The sequence below is a fragment of the Carcharhinus amblyrhynchos genome, unplaced genomic scaffold, assembly GCF_965287045.1.
Source record: "Carcharhinus amblyrhynchos unplaced genomic scaffold, sCarAmb.v2.hapA scaffold_968, whole genome shotgun sequence".
Lineage (NCBI taxonomy): Eukaryota > Metazoa > Chordata > Chondrichthyes > Carcharhiniformes > Carcharhinidae > Carcharhinus > Carcharhinus amblyrhynchos.
In genome coordinates, this window is record NW_027650708.1 from 16082 (window position 1) to 32500 (window position 16419).

General features: G+C 54.1%; 1 protein-coding gene across 1 annotated transcript in view; it reads right to left on the minus strand.

Moving 5' to 3' along the window:
- Positions 1 to 3348: 3348 nt before the first annotated feature.
- LOC145340378 (plexin-B1-like) overlaps positions 3349 to 16419 on the minus strand; it is a gene marked incomplete at its 5' end in the record, with an annotated part of 29928 nt that continues 16857 nt past the window's right edge. The window contains 9 exons of the mRNA XM_080184834.1: positions 3349 to 3489; positions 6549 to 6623; positions 7120 to 7195; positions 8386 to 8450; positions 10604 to 10751; positions 11714 to 11874; positions 12127 to 12293; positions 14108 to 14195; positions 14970 to 15073. Of these exons, the coding sequence (XP_080040960.1) occupies positions 3385 to 3489; positions 6549 to 6623; positions 7120 to 7195; positions 8386 to 8450; positions 10604 to 10751; positions 11714 to 11874; positions 12127 to 12293; positions 14108 to 14195; positions 14970 to 15073 (989 nt within the window). The remainder of the gene's footprint in view (positions 3490 to 6548; positions 6624 to 7119; positions 7196 to 8385; positions 8451 to 10603; positions 10752 to 11713; positions 11875 to 12126; positions 12294 to 14107; positions 14196 to 14969; positions 15074 to 16419) is intronic.

A 16419-nucleotide genomic window follows, 5' to 3' on the forward strand; every position in this document is an offset into this window, starting at 1 on the left:
CAAACACTCCCAGGACAGGTACAGCACGGGGTTAGATACAGAGTAAAGCTCCCTCTACACTGTCCCCATCAAACACTCCCAGGACAGGTACAGCATGGGGTTAGATACAGAGTAAAGCTCCCTCTACACTGTCCCCCCATCAAACACTCCCAGGACAGGTACAGCACGGGGTTAGATACAGAGTAAAGCTCCCTCTACACTGTCCCCATCAAACACTCCCAGGACAGGGACAGCACGGGGTTAGATACAGAGTAAAGCTCCCTCTACACTGTCCCCCCATCAAACACTCCCAGGACAGGTACAGCACGGGGTTAAATACAGAGTAAAGCTCCCTCTACACTGTCCCCCCATCAAACACTCCCAGGACAGGTACAGCACGGGGTTAGATACAGAGTAAAGCTCCCTCTACACTGTCCCCCCCAATAAACACTCCCAGGACAGTTACAGCACGGGGTTAGATACAGAGTAAAGCTCCCTCTACACTGTCCCCATCAAACACTCCCAGGACAGGTACAGCACAGGGTTAGATACAGAGTAAAGCTCCCTCTACACTGTCCCCATCAAACACTCCCAGGACAGATACAGCACGGGGTTAGATACAGAGTAAAGCTCCCTCTACACTGTCCCCATCAAACACTCCCAGGACAGGAACAGCACGGGGTTAGATACAGAGTAAAGCTCCCTCTACACTGTCCCCTCCATCAAACACTCCCAGGACAGGTACAGCACGGGGTTAGATACAGAGTAAAGCTCCCTCTACACTGTCCCCCCATCAAACACTCCCAGGACAGGTACAGCACGGGGTTAGATACAGAGTAAAGCTCCCTCTACACTGTCCCCCCATCAAACACTCCCAGTACAGGTACAGCACGGGGTTAGGTACAGAGTAAAGCTCCCTCTACACTGTCAGTATTTTCGAGTCAAAGAGTTTTACAGCCTGGAAACAGGCCCTTTGGCCCAATGTGTCCATGCTGCCAATTTTTAACCACTAAGCTAATCCCAATTGCCCACATTTGGCCCATATCCCTCTATACCCACCTTACTCAGGTAACTGTCTAAATGTTTTTTAAAAGACAAAATTGTACCCACCTCTACTACTACCACTGGCAGCTTGTTCCAGACACTCACCACCCTCTGGGTGAAAAAATTGCCCCTCTGAAACCTTCTGTATCTCTCCCCTCTCACCTTAAACCTATGCCCTGGAGTTTTAGACCCCCCTACCTTTGGGAAAAGATATTGACTATCTAGCTGATCTGTGCTCCTCATTATTTTATAGACCTCTATAAGATCACCCCTCAGTCTCCTTCACTCCAGAGAGAAAAGTCCCAGTCTATCCAGACTCTCCTTATAACTCAATCCATCAAGTCCCGGGAGCAGCCGAGTAAATCTTTTCTGCGCTCTTTCTAGTTTAATAATATCCTTTCTATAATAGGGTGATCAGAACTGTACACAGTATTCCAAGTGTGGCCTTACCAATGTCTTGTACAACTTCAACAAGACGTCCCAACTCCTGTATTCAATGTTCTGACCGATGAAACCAAGCATGCCGAATGCCTTCTTCACCACTCTGTCCACCTGTGACTCCACTTTCAAGGAGCTATGAACCTGTACCCCGAGATCTCTTTGCTCTGTAACTCTCCCCTACCATTAACTGAGTAAGTCCTGCCCTGGTTCAATCTACCAAAATGCATCACCTCGCATTTATCTAAATTAAACTCCATCTGCCATTCGTCAGCCCACTGGCCCAATTGATCAAGATCCCGTTGCAATTGGGGATAACTTTCATTTTAAATCAACATACGGACAGTCAGAGGTAAACATTTGATCTTTTCAGTTGCAGACCATCACAGTTTGATCTGGTTTTTAATTTTTTTAAAAATGTATACATCCTAGTGGATAGCAGGCAGTGTGAAGACACACACATAGTACAGCAATCAACTCTTCATTAAGGCATCAGTGAATCAGGGACAGAGTTCCCACTGTCCGTGGAAGTGCTTTCAGTGTCCAAGGGGATTGTTTCTGTTGCTGGTCACTTAAAGCTCCAGGTAGCTCCCACTCTCACGGGGAGTAATGTCCCCTGCAGAACTTCACCCGCTCTCCGAGGGTCACAGGCTGACTCAGCGAGGTGCTGAGTGTGATACGAGGAGCTCAGAGACAGAGAGAGACAGAGAGACACCGAGAGAGAGACAGAGAAAGAGACAGAGAGAGAGAGACAGACATAGAGAGACAGAGAGAGAGAGAGACAGAGAGAGAGAGAGACAGAGAGAGAGACAGAGAGAGAGACAGAGAGAGAGACAGAGAGACAGAGAGAGAGAGACAGAGAGAGACAGAGAGAGAGACAGAGAGACAGAGAGAGAGAGACAGAGAGAGACAGAGAGAGAGACAGAGAGACACAGAGAGAGAGACAGAGACAGACAGACAGAGACAGACAGACAGAGAGAGACAGACAGACAGAGAGAGAGAGAGACAGAAAGAGACAGAGACTGAGAGAGACAGAGACAGACAGAGAGAGAATGGGATAGAAAAAGAGAGAGAGACTGGGATAAAGAAAGAGAGAGATACAGAGAGAAGAGAGAGAGACTGGAATATGGAGAGAGACTGGGATAGAGAGAGAGAGACAGAGAGAGAGAGAGAGACAGAGAGAGAGACAGAGAGAGACAGAGAGAGAGAGAGAGAGAGAGAGACAGAGAGAGAGAGAGAGAGAGGCAGAGAATGGGATAGAAAAAGAGATTGGGATAGAGAGACAGAAAGAGAGAGACAGAGTGAGACTGTCCTCATCTACCCTCCCAAGTCAGCACTGTGTCCTGGGCTGGGGTTAATAATCACTGGCAGAGACAAGCAGCCCCCACCCCCTCCCAGTCGGGCCCCCACCCCCTCCCAGTCGGGCCCCCACCCCGGGCTGTGTGTCTGCAGAGTACAATCCGGGCCCCTCAAGGTGAAGACAGAACGTTTGGATATAAACCCGTGGCGTCTGTGCATCGCTTCCCCACACACACAACCCCGTCAAAGCCACAGATTGTCATTTTAACGGCGTTTAGCTCCATCTCTGTACAACATAAAGCAACGCAGCTGTCCAGTCTGAGAAATATTCCGGCGTTCCCAGCTCCCTCCCTCCCCGGCTGGGAGAGAAAGTCCAGGCAAAATGTCCCCGAGGGCGGGCCGGAGGAGAACATCGATCGCTCCCAAATCGTCGCAGGCTCCCCCCCCCCCACCCCCACCCCCACCCCCGTCACTGTCCCACCGATGTTCGGTCTGGAGTGGGGGGGGGGGTGAGGGGGGGCAGTGAGTACACCGATATCCGGGGATGTCCTGCCCAGGGTCTCGCGGGGGGGCGGGGGGGCGGGGGGGGGGAGTCACAGCCCCTTCATCCCGGTTCCCCCGGGGTTACAAATCCGTCACTTTGTTCTCCACCAGGGCAGCCACTTGCTGCAGCCGACAGGAAAGTTGCATTTTCTGCGCCAATGGGTCACCTTCCAGAGCGATCATAATCTGGAACGCAGAGAGAGAGAGACAGGGAGAACTCAGCATATCAAACTCAGCACACTCACCGCGATCCCACCGCCAGGAAAATCCCCCCAGATCCTTCTCCAGTTCTCCGTCAGTGTTGGCAGGATTCAAACCCACTGCTGAAACTTCAACCAGTGCAGGGCCTTCCATTCGGCCCATCGAGTCTGCACCAACAGAATTCCTATCCCCCTCAGCCCACATATTTACCCTGCTAATCCCCCTGACACTAAGGGACAATTTAGCATGGCCAATCCACCCTAACCCACACATCTTTGGACACTAAGGGACAATTTAGCACGGCCAATCCACCCTAACCCACACATCTTTGGACACTAAGGGACAATTTAGCACGGCCAATCCACCTAACCTACACATTTTTGAACACTAAGGGGCAATTTAGCATGGCCAATCCCCCTAACCTACACATCTTTGGACATTAAGGAGCAATTTAGCATGGCCAATCCCCCTAACCCGCACATCTTTGGACATTAAGGGACAATTTAGCATGGCCAATGCACCTAACCTGCACATCTTTGGAGTGTGGGAGGAAACCAGAGCACCCAGAGAAAACCCACACAGACATGGGGAGAACATGCAGACTCCACACAGACAGTGACCCAAGCCAGGAATTGAACCCAGATCCCTGGCGCTGTGAGGCCACAGTGCTAACCACCATGCTGTGCCCCCCTCCTCATCTAGATAGCAAAGTTACCAAAGAAGAAGGAAGTTAGAGACAGCAGAATCAACTGAAAAGGCTCAGAATATTCCAGAAGACACAAAACCTGGTTGTAATTTCGAGAGTGACTGAATTCTGTTTTTTGTTAATGAGTGGGATTTGTATTTATTGGATTTCATTAGAATCTAGTGTTATTCAGGAATAGTTAATAATTAGAAGGGATTTATTCAGGCTGTTAACGGTTTAGTTAAATTTGCTCACTCTTTGTTAGATAAATAAAGTGTTGTGTTAATTTTATAAAGCGTGTGAGGGATTTATTTTGTATTTAACCACTAGAGGTTGCTGAAGAGCAGGTCACCCCACCTCACACACACTGTTTACAGATTATAGGATGAGGGATTCCTCGTTACCTGTTTCGGTGTTAGTTCTCAGCGGAGGAATCAACCTCCGCTTTCTAACACCCCTGACCCCCCAGCGGTGCCCATTGGGCCCGGGAGGCCTTGGAGGTAACTGGCGGGTCCCACATTCTCCTTTCTGAGGGATACCCAGCAGCGAATGAAGAGAGTCAGGACAGACGACCCACCCCCACCGATTGCCCAGTGCTGCTGTGGCCAAGCCCAAGACTCTTTCCTCCCCCCAACCTCCTTCTGCACTGGGTGCTGTGTGTGTGTGTGTGTGTGTGTGTGTGTGTGTGTGTGTCTGTGTGTGTGTGTGTGTGTGAGAGAGAGTGTGTGTGCAGCTATGCATTTGTGCATGATTGAATTAAGCTGGGGGAAGGTGAATAGAGACAGTTTGTCTGAGAGAGCTGATAGATAGAGGGTAAAGGTGCTTAAGACACACATTTGGATTAAGAAGCTATATTGAAGGTGGATTTTCATGTAAAGAGATGGGGGGTTTAAACATTTGCATTAGGAGATAGATAGGGACTTGGCATTATCGTGGTTTAATTTCAAAGGGGCATTTCAAGGACTTGCAATTGTTCCATAAGTAAACAAGGGAATGTTAGTGACCTTTAATTAACCCCGAATGGAATTGCAACAGGAAAAGCTGAAGCAATTTGATATTTCGGAAAAGTTGAGTGCAAAGAGGTACTGAGGACAGTGAAGGAGATGCCGGTTGATGCACTGTCTCCGAGGCCCCAACATCCTATCTAAAGTCCAGGAGCCCAGAACTGGCACTCACTGATCCAGACTGGGGGTTTAACTATTACTATCTGGCCAGGTATGTCATTAATGGAGTTACGATGCAGGTTAACCCTCGACAGAAGTAACACAGATCCCCCAAAGAGGAATCCCTCGTCTCGTATTCTGTTAAAAGTGTGTAGGAAGGTGCGAACTGTCCTTCAGTAACGTTTAGTGCGTAACTAACAGAATTACCCCACACTCACACTGAACCCCACACTGAACACTTAACTATTTATTTATTCAATTAACCGGGAACTTTAACTAAACAAGTAACATCCCAAACAAAATAAGATTCTACTGGAATGCTGTTCAAATAAATACAATATCCATGCATTAACCAAAAAAGTAATAATTTAGTCACTCTCAAAAAAAATACAACCAGGTTTTGTGTCTTTTGGAACTTTCTGGAGTTTCTCAGTTGATTTCTCCATCTGTGAGTTCTTTTTGATTTGATACCTTTCGCTGGTTAGATGGAGCATTCTCTTCAGAGATACATAAAGCTGGCAGGGTGGACAGCTGCTCTCTCCCTCTTGAGGCTTGGAAGGTGGCAGTTGCTAACCCCTGATTTTCCCCCTTGCACCCACTTTTATACTGTGATGACCTATTAATTTTTCTACAATAGGATTGGTCAACACCATCAAATTCAAATCTTATAGGTTCTTGGTAGCTGAGTATTGCTTTCAATTGATTGGGCAAAATTCACACAAACAGGTTGTCTTTGTCCAGACGACTGCCTGACGTCTGATCCAGATGTTTCGGTCTGGGACTTTACATTTTAAACCTCCTGCACTGATACAAACACCAGCTTTTAAAGGGACCACACCACGTTTTTCCCTCCAGCATTTTTAAAAAGATTCTTTACAAACTCCACTTTGCAACAATGGTTTGTACATTTCCGTGAGATTGTGTTATGACCATAGCAGGTATTATCTCGCTGAGCAAGTCAAATCCCAAAGGGGGAACCTGTCTAACAGGTCATAACCTCTTTATTTTTTGCGGATTTTGAAAAGTTATTGATTCTAGATCCTTTTGTGTCAAACTGTCTCTGCCACCTACCTGCCCATGTCAGGTTGTCTTCCTATTTAGACACGAGACATGAACCACACTCCCCCCACCCCCCCACCCCCACCCCACGTGAGTTCCCATCATCCTACACTACAGTAGGATCAGCCTTCACAAACCTGGTCGTAGAATTTGCTGATGTATTTGTAAAGTTCGTGAAGGGCGACAGTGCTATTCAATGGTGGACCACAGTTCTAGAGAAAACAGAGAGCGAGTGAGAGAGAGAGAGAACAAAACTGTTTTAATCCTGAACGACAGGCCCACAACAAACAACTAGAAATTCAGGAACAGGAGGAGGCCATTCACCTCCAATCCTACCCGTCTCCCCTCCTCGGTTCCGTAACTCTCAATCCCTCCCCCCTTTACCCAACACAAACCCCTCACTCTGGGGTGTGAAATTTCCAATCTCCCCCTCCAGCCTCGACAGCTTTATTTCGGGGGGGGAGAGAGTTCCGGATTCCCATTCCCCCCTTTGTGTGAGGAAGTGCTTCCTGACATTCCCCCCACCCCCTTGTTCTGGGCCCCCTCCCCCCACCAGAGGAAGTAGTTTCTCTCTATCGACCCAATCGAATCCTTTCATCATCTTAAACCCCCCCCTCGATCAGTTCACCCCCTCAATCCTCAACACTCGAGGGGAGGGAGCCTCCCTCACAGTTTAACCCTTTTATGATTGGGATTCTCAGTGCTCACAGCAGACAGTTCCGTCAGTGCCGAGTTCATTTCCTGGTAACTTGCTGAGGGTAACAGCCGAATATCAGCGTAATATCTGTAAAAAACAAAAAAAATTCAGTATCTCCAACAGTGCGGCGCTCCCTCAGCACGGACCCTCCCACAGTGCGGCGCTCCCTCAGCACGGACCCTCCCACAGTGCGGCGCTCCCTCGGCACTGACCCTCCCACAGTGCGGCGCTCCCTCGGCACTGACCCTCCCACAGTGCGGCGCTCCCTCAGCACGGACCCTCCCACAGTGCAGCGCTCCCTCAGCACGGACCCTCCCACAGTGCGGCGCTCCCTCAGCACTGACCCTCCCACAGTGCAGCGCTCCCTCAGCACGGACCCTCCCACAGTGCAGCGCTCCCTCAGCACGGACCCTCCCACAGTGCGGCGCTCCCTCAGCACTGACCCTCCCACAGTGCGGCGCTCCCTCAGCACTGACCCTCCCACAATGCTACGCTCCCTCAGCACGGACCCTCCCACAGTGCAGCGCTCCCTCAGCACTGACCCTCCCACAGTGCAGCGCTCCCTCAGCACTGACCCTCCCACAGTGCGGCGCTCCCTCAGCACTGACCCTCCCACAGTGTGGCGCTCCCTCAGCACTGACCCTCCCACAGTGCGGCACTCCCTCAGCACTGACCCTCCCACAGTGCGGCACTCCCTCAGCACTGACCCTCCCACAGTGCGGCGCTCCCTCAGCACTGACACACTGTGAGAGTCACTCTTTCAGGATAAGGTGTTGGCAGTTTTGGAGTGAGGAGAGAAATTTATTCTCTTGGGTGTGAGATAAATTTTGGAAAGTCTCGACCCGGGATTGGTGTGGAGACTTCGCCAAGATGAATCATGAAGGCTGAGATCATTGGAGAATTGGGAGATTTAGGAATAGACGGATTGAGTTGGAGAGTTAGTTAGGACCTTACTGAATGAGGGAACTGTCTCAAGTGAGCAACTAGCCCCCAGCGTCATCTATTTCCGATTGTATGTGGGGTTTATTGACTCGGTGAGTTGTTGTGATCTGGAAGGCGATGCCTGAGAGGGAGCAGATTCACCCTCAGAGACGGGGAGAGAGACTGGAAGCTGGGAATTTTAGGGGTTATTGCGGGAGCAAGCAGGGAATGAGTTGGATTCATTGGAAAGATCTATCTCAGAGTGCACAGTGTTAAGATGGGCTGAATGGCCTCTCTCAGTCCCTGAGTGTGTGATTGTATGATTCTAATAGAGAGTTATAAACCAAAGTACTGACTTCTCCACCATCTGTCTGTACCGGGGAATCTCCTTCGCGTACAAAAGCTTGTTAATCGGTGAATCCTAAAAAAAACCCAAATATCATTAGATTGGATGGTCAATAATTCCCATTTGTTCCCAAACCTCTTCCCATTCACTCCCACCGTACACAATCCCAATCCCCTTCCCATTCACTCCCACTGTACACAATCCCAATCCCAAACCCCTTCCCGTTCACTCCCACCGTACACAATCCCAATCCCCTTCCCCTCCACTCCCACTGTACACAATCCCAATCCCCTTCCCGTTCACTTCCACTGTACACAATCCCAATCCCCTTCCCCTCCACTCCCACTGTATACAATCCCAATCCCCTTCCCGTTCACTCCCACTGTATACAATCCCAATCCCCTTCCCGTTCACTTCCACTGTACACAATCCCAATCCCAAAACCCTTCCCGTTCACTCCCACTGTACACAATCCCAAACGCCTTCCTGTTCACTCCCACTGTACACTATCCCAATCCAAACCCCTTCCTGTTCACTCCCACTGTACACAATCCCAATCCCCCTTCCTGTCCACTCCCACTGTACACAATCCCAATCCCCTTCCCGTTCACTCCCACTGTACACAATCCCAATCCCCCTTCCCGTCCACTCCCACTGTACCCAATCCCAAACCCCTTCCCCTCCACTCCCACTGTACACAATCCCAATCCCCTTCCCGTTCACTCCCACTGTACACAATCCCAAACCCCTTCCTGTTCACTCCCACTGTACACTATCCCAATCCCAAACCCCTTCCCGTTCACTCCCACCGTACACAATCCCAAACCCCTTCCTGTTCACTCCCACTGTACACAATCCCAAACCCTTTCCCGTTCACTCCCACTGTACACTATCCCAATCCAAACCCCTTCCTGTTCACTCCCACTGTACCCAATCCCAAACCCCTTCCCGTTCACTCCCACTGTACACAATCCCAATCCAAACCCCTTCCTGTTCACTCCCACTGTACACTATCCCAATCCAAACCCCTTCCTGTTCACTCCCACTGTACACAATCCCAATCCCCCTTCCTGTCCACTCCCACTGTACCCAATCCCAAACCCCTTCCCGTTCACTCCCACTGTACCCAATCCCAAACCCCTTCCCGTTCACTCCCACTGTACCCAATCCCAAACCCCTTCCCGTTCACTCCCACTGTACCCAATCCCAAACCCCTTCCCGTTCACTCCCACTGTACACAATCCCAATCCCAAACCCCTTCCCATTCACTCCCACTGTACACAATCCCGAACCCCTTCCTGTTCACTCCCACTGTACACTATCCCAATCCCAAACCCCTTCCCGTTCACTCCCACTGTACCCAATCCCAAACCCCTTCCCGTTCACTCCCACTGTACACAATCCCAATCCCAAACCCCTTCCCATTCACTCCCACTGTACACAATCCCAATCCCAAACCCCTTCCCATTCACTCCCACTGTACACAATCCCAAACCCCTTCCCGTTCACTCCCACTGTACACTATCCCAATCCCAAACTCCTTCCCGTTCACTCCCACTGTACACAATCCCAATCCCAAACCCCTTCCTGTTCACTCCCACTGTACACAATCCCAAACCCCTTCCCGTTCACTCCCACTGTACACAATCCCAATCCCAAACCCCTTCCTGTTCACTCCCACTGTACACTATCCCAATCCCAATCCCCCTTCCCGTTCACTCCCATGGCGCGGCAGCACAACGGTTAGCGCTGCTGCCTCACAGCACCAGGGACCCGGGTTCAATTCCCGGCTTGGGTCTCTGTCTGTGTAAAATCTGCACATTCTCCCCATGTCTGCATGGGTTTCTTCCGGGGGCTCCGGTTTCCTCCCACAGTTCAAAGACGTGCGGGTTAGGGTGCATTGGCCGTGCTAAATTCTCCCTCAGTGTCCCCGAACAGGAGTGTGGCGACTAGGGCACTTTCACAGTCACTTCATTGCAGTGTTAATGTAAGCCTTGTAAGATTTATATAAACTGACTAATAAACTCTCATTTACTCCCTCTGTACACAACACTTATCTCCCACACCAGTAACTCAATCCTCCTGCTGTCTGTACAATATTGGATTGATCCAGTTAAGACGGGAATCTATCTCCAGGGCTTCCTGGGCTGGTCTGTGGGGGCAGTGACTGGTGCCCCCTCCTTCCCGGGGCCCGGATCCCGTCACGCGAGGGTCGTTCCATCACTCACCCGGCCCACTTTGTGCTCTGTGGTTGTACAGGAGTCGATGAAGGTCTGTGCGATGACAGAGAGTGCAGCATCCACATTATCCGAAAGCTGGATATCGAAAATGAAGTGTGGACTCTTCAGGATATTCAACCAGAACCGCAACGGCAAACTGGGAATCAGGAGCAGGAAAAGCATTACAACCCAGACTGGGAACGCCGGGAATCTCAGCCAACTGGGAATCGGAACACTAAGGGTAACGTCAAACCGGGAATCAGAAAACCGGGAATGTCGTCAAACTGGGAATCATAACACTGAAGGTAACGTCAAACCGGGAATCAGAAAACCGGGAATATCGCCAAACTGGGAATCGTAACACTGAAGGTAACGTCAAACCGGGAATCAGAAAACCGGGAATATCGCCAAACTGGGAATCGTAACACTGAGGGTAACGTAAAACCGGGAATGTCATCAAACTGGGAATTGGAATGCTGGGAACGTCATTAAACTGGGATGAGGACAACTCCAAACTGGGAATCGGAACACCGGGGATATCAACAAATTGGGAACCAGAATGCCGGGAATATTGTTAAATCGGGAATCAGAATGCCACAGATGTGATTAATCTGGGAATATTGGGAAAATAGGGAATCAGAATGCCAGGAATGTGATTAAACTGTGAATCGGAATATTGGGAACATAACTAAATCAGGAATCAACGGGAATCTTGGAATTGACATTAAACTGGGAGTGGGAATTACCAGAATCCCGGGGGAGAGAGGAGGAGGGGGGAGTGGAGGGAGGAGGGGGGAGTGGAGGAGGGAGTGGAGGGGGAAAGGGGGGGCTTCAATACGGGGATGGGATGGAGGGATGGAGGGATGGCCTCCTTGACTCGCCGCTTTCCCCCACCTCACAGGCGAGTCGGGGTGTCAGGGGAGGGGGTATGGGGCAGGGAAGGGTGGGAGGTCTGCACTGGCTCTGAGCACCCCCCCCGTGGGCCTCTCGCTCCCCCCAACCCCCTGGGGGCCCCTCGCCCCACATCCCCCCCCACTGCCACCACCCTGCGGGCCCCTCACCCCCCCCAGTGCCCCCCGCGGGCCCCTCGCTCCCCTGTCCCCCCCCCCACCTCTCTACCTGTTGGTTTTCCAGATGTGGATGATCTCCGGATCCACAATCCCGTGCCGCGCTGCCTGGTCATCCAAATAGTCAAAGAAAAATTTGACGGCCAGTGGGACGGTGTGTCCAGCGCCCAGAATCACCTGGAACACATCATCAACAAACTTCTGGTGTATCCCCTGTGGGTGGAACCGAGACGGGGGGAGGAAATGGTTAATAATTACCCGGCATTGGGGCAACAACTTCAACCCAGCTCTGTAAAAACAACACAGACTGTGAAAATCAAATAACAGGCTGGAGAGAGAGGGGCTGAATGGCCTCCTCCTGTTCCTGTGTAACAGGCTGGAGAGAGAGGGGCTGAATGGCCTCCTCCTGTTCCTGTGTAACAGGCTGGAGAGAGAGGGGCTGAATGGCCTTCTCCACATACTCACCTTCATGGACAGGAGTCGGGTCAGGTAGATTTCAGGAATGGCCTTAGCTCGCTCCCTCTCCCGGACACTGCTCCGTCTGGGCCGGACTATCTCAGGCTCCTCCAGGGGTTTGACCAGGTGCCAATACTTCACACCCTCCTCCTCAATATCGTCCAACATCGCAGTCTCTGCGGGGAACAAAGTCAGAGAGACACCAAAACTGGGAGAGACTCCCTCAACATCGTCCAACTCCTGAGTTCCAGAGATAGGGAGGGGGTGTAGGGGGCTGGAGGAGGTTACAGAGATAGGGAGAGGGTGTAGGGGCTGGAGGAGGTTACAGAGATAGGGAGGGGGTGTAGGGGCTGGAGGAGGTTACAGAGATAGGGAGGGGGTGTAGGGGGCTGGAGGGGGTTACAGAGATAGGGAGGGGATGTAGGGGCTGGAGGAGGTTACAGAGATAGGGAGGGGGTGTAGGGGGCTAGAGGAGGTTACAGAGATAGGGAGGGGGCGTAGGAGCTGGAGGGGGTTACAGAGATAGGGAGGGGGTGTAGGAGCTGGAGGGGGTTACAGAGATAGGGAGGGGGTGTAGGGGGCTGGAGGGGGTTACAGAAATAGGGAGGGAGTGTAGGGGGCTGGAGGAGGTTACAGAGATAGGGAGGGAGTGTAGGGGGCTGGAGGAGGTTACAGAGATAGGGAGGGGGTGTAGGGGGCTGGAGGGGGTTACAGAGATAGGGAGGGGATGTAGGGGCTGGAGGAGGTTACAGAGATAGGGAGGGGGTGTAGGGGGCTAGAGGAGGTTACAGAGATAGGGAGGGGGCGTAGGAGCTGGAGGGGGTTACAGAGATAGGGAGGGGGTGTAGGAGCTGGAGGGGGTTACAGAGATAGGGAGGGGGTGTAGGGGGCTGGAGGGGGTTACAGAAATAGGGAGGGAGTGTAGGGGGCTGGAGGAGGTTACAGAGATAGGGAGGGAGTGTAGGGGGCTGGAGGAGGTTACAGAGATAGGGAGGGGGTGTAGGGGGCTGGAGGGGGTTACAGAGATAGGGAGGGGGTGTAGGGGGCTGGAGGGGGTTACAGAGATAGGGAGGGAGTGTAGGGGGCTGGAGGAGGTTACAGAGATAGGGAGGGGGTGTAGGGGGCTGGAGGAGGTTACAGAGATAGGGAGGGGGTGTAGGGGGCTGGAGGAGGTTACAGAGATAGGGAGGGGGTGTAGGGGGCTGGAGGAGGTTATAGGGATAGGGAGGGGGTGTAGGGGCTGGAGGAGGTTACAGAGATAGAGAGGGGGTGTAGGGGCTGGAGGAGGTTACAGAGATAGGGAGGGGGTGTAGGGGGCTGGAGGAGGTTACAGAGATAGGGAGGGGGTGTAGGGGGCTGGAGGGGGTTACAGAGATAGGGAGGGGGTGTAGGGGCTGGAGGGGGTTACAGAGATAGGGAGGGGGTGTAGGGGCTGGAGGGGGTTACAGAGATAGGGAGGGGGTGTAGGGGGCTGGAGGAGGTTACAGAGATAGGGAGGGGGTGTAGGGGCTGGAGGAGGTTACAGAGATAGGGAGGGGGTGTAGGGGCTGGAGGAGGTTACAGAGATAGGGAGGGGTGTAGGGGCTGGAGAGGGTTACAGAGATAGGGAGGGGGTGTAGGGGCTGGAGGAGGTTACAGAGATAGGGAGGGGGTGTAGGGAACGCAGGCGGATAGACAATGTCACCTCCCTCCACCACCACTCAGGCGGCACCCCACCCCGTCCCCCCTACCCTCCCACCCTGTTCCCCTGCCCCCGACCCCTCAGGCAGCCTCCCCCACCCCGTTCCCCCCCCACCCATCAGATGGCCCTCCCCACCCCATTCCCCTGCCCCCCACCACTCAGGTGGACACCCCACCCCGACCCCCCCTACCCCCCCACCCCTACCCCATCCCCCCTCCCCCCCACCCCTCCGGCGGCACATCGCCACCCACCCCCTCCCCCCCACCCCCGTCCCCGTGTGTTGGCGGATCCCTCCCGGGTTGTACTCACTCTCGCTCAGGGTGTAGTCTCGGTAGGTCTCCCTGGGCAGTGTGGTGTGGGCTTTAGGGACCAGGGCCACCGTCGCTCCATCCGGAACCTAGCGGAGAGGAAAGGCAGAGGGGAGGGGAGGGGGGTGGAGGGGAGGGGGGGAGGGGAGGGGAGGGGGTGAGGGGGGGGAGGGGAGGGGAGGGGGGTGGAGGGAAGGGGAATGGGGGGAGGGGGGGGAGGGGAGGGGAGGGGAGGGGAGGGGGGTGGAGGGGAGGGGAATGGGGGGAGGGGGGAGGGGGGGAGGGGAGGGGAGGGGAGGTGCAGTCAGTAATTCAGACGCTGGATATTCCGTCTGTAACCCACACCCACCCCCCCCCCCCTCCAGGCAGCGCATTCCAGACCCTCACCACCCTCTGGGTAAAAAGCTTTTCCTCACATCCCCCTAAACCTCCTGCCCCTCCCCTTGAACCCTGTGTCCCCCCGTGACTGACCCACTCTGTCCGTGTCCCTCATAATCTTGTACACCTCGATTAGATCACCCCTCAGTCTTCTCTGCTCCAACCAAAACAACCCAAGCCTATCCAACCTCTCTCCATCGCTGAAACGCTCCATCCCAGGCAGCATCCTGCTGAATCTCCAGTGGAATCATGTCCTTCCTATGATGTGGTGACCCAGACCTGCACACAGTGCTCCAGCTGTGGCCTCACCCACTCTCTGTCCATCTCCCTCAACCTTTCACTCTGGGCTTCTCGGGGAGGGAGTGGGCTCAGGACACGCAACCCCCAGCACCACCGCCCCCCCCCCCCCGTCCCAGCCAACCCTCACCTGCTCCACCCCCCCCACCGCGCTCCTCCCCCCGCCGCCCCGCGTCCCCCTCCCCCACCTGGTAGTGCTGCAGTGTGTTCAAGCGTTTCCAAGGACCCTCAATGACGGAGGTAAGATCCTCATTGGACAGGGTCAAGTGACCTCCGACCCCGGCTCGCCATTCTGCTCAACAGAAACAAGATTCAAAATGGAGGGAAACGGTCCCCTCGCCACTCCACTCTTCCCCATTTACCCCCCCACTGCATGCCCCCACTCTCCCCTCCCCCACCCACTCTCTGCCCCATTCCCCCACCGTCTCCCCCTCCCCCCCACTCTCCGCCCCATTCCCCTGCCGTCTCCCCGTCCCCCCACATCCCCCCACTCTGCCCCATTCCCCCCACCTTCCTCCTCCTCCCCCCCACCCCACTCTCTGCCCATTCCCCCGCCCTCTGCCCCATTCCCCCACCCTTTCCTTCTCTCCCCTTCCCCCACATCCCCCCCCGACTCTCTGCCCCATTCCCCCACCATCTCCCCTTCTCCCGCACACCCCCACCTCTCCACCCCATCCCCCCCACCCTCTCCTCCTCTCCCCCTCCCCGACACACATGGATCGGGCTTCGATCGGGCCCAGTAGGAACACAGGATTCTGAAAGCAGCTTTAACAGATTTAACCAGGGGCACGGTGACACAGTGGGTTAGCACTGCTGTCTCACAGTGCCAGGGACCCGGGTTCGATTCCCGGGGGCACGGTGACACAGTGGGTTAGCACTGCCCCCTCACAGTGCCAGGGACCCGGGTTCGATTCCCGGGGACACGGTGACACAGTGGGTTAGCACTGCCCCCTCACAGCGCCAGGGACCCGGGTTCGATTCCCGGGGGGGCACGGTGACACAGTGGGTTAACACTGCTGTCTCACAGCGCCAGGGACCCGGGTTCGATTCCCCGGGGACACGGTGACACAGTGGGTTAACACTGCTGTCTCACAGTGCCAGGGACCCGGGTTCGATTCCCCGGGGACACGGTGACACAGTGGGTTAACACTGCTGTCTCACAGTGCCAGGGACCCGGGTTCGATTCCCCGGGGGGGCATGGTGACACAGTGGGTTAGCGCTGCTGTCTCACATGGGTTAGCGCTGCTGTCTCACAGCGCCAGGGACCCGGGTTCGATTCCCGGGGCACGGTGACACAGTGGGTTAGCACTGCCCCCTCACAGCGCCAGGGACCCAGGTTCGATTCCCGGGGGCACGGTGACACAGTGGGTTAGCGCTGCTGTCTCACAGCGCCAGGAACCCAGGTTCGATTCCCGGGGCACGGTGACACAGTGGGTTAGCGCTGCTGTCTCACAGCGCCAGGGACCCGGGTTCGATTCCCAGGGGGGGCACGGTGACACAGTGGGTTAGCACTGCTGTCTCACAGCGCCAGGGTCCCGGGTTCGATTCCCGGGGGCACGGTGACACAGTGGGTTAACACTGCTGTCTCACAGAGCCAGGGACCCAGGTTCGATTCCCGGGGGGGGGGCACGGTGACAC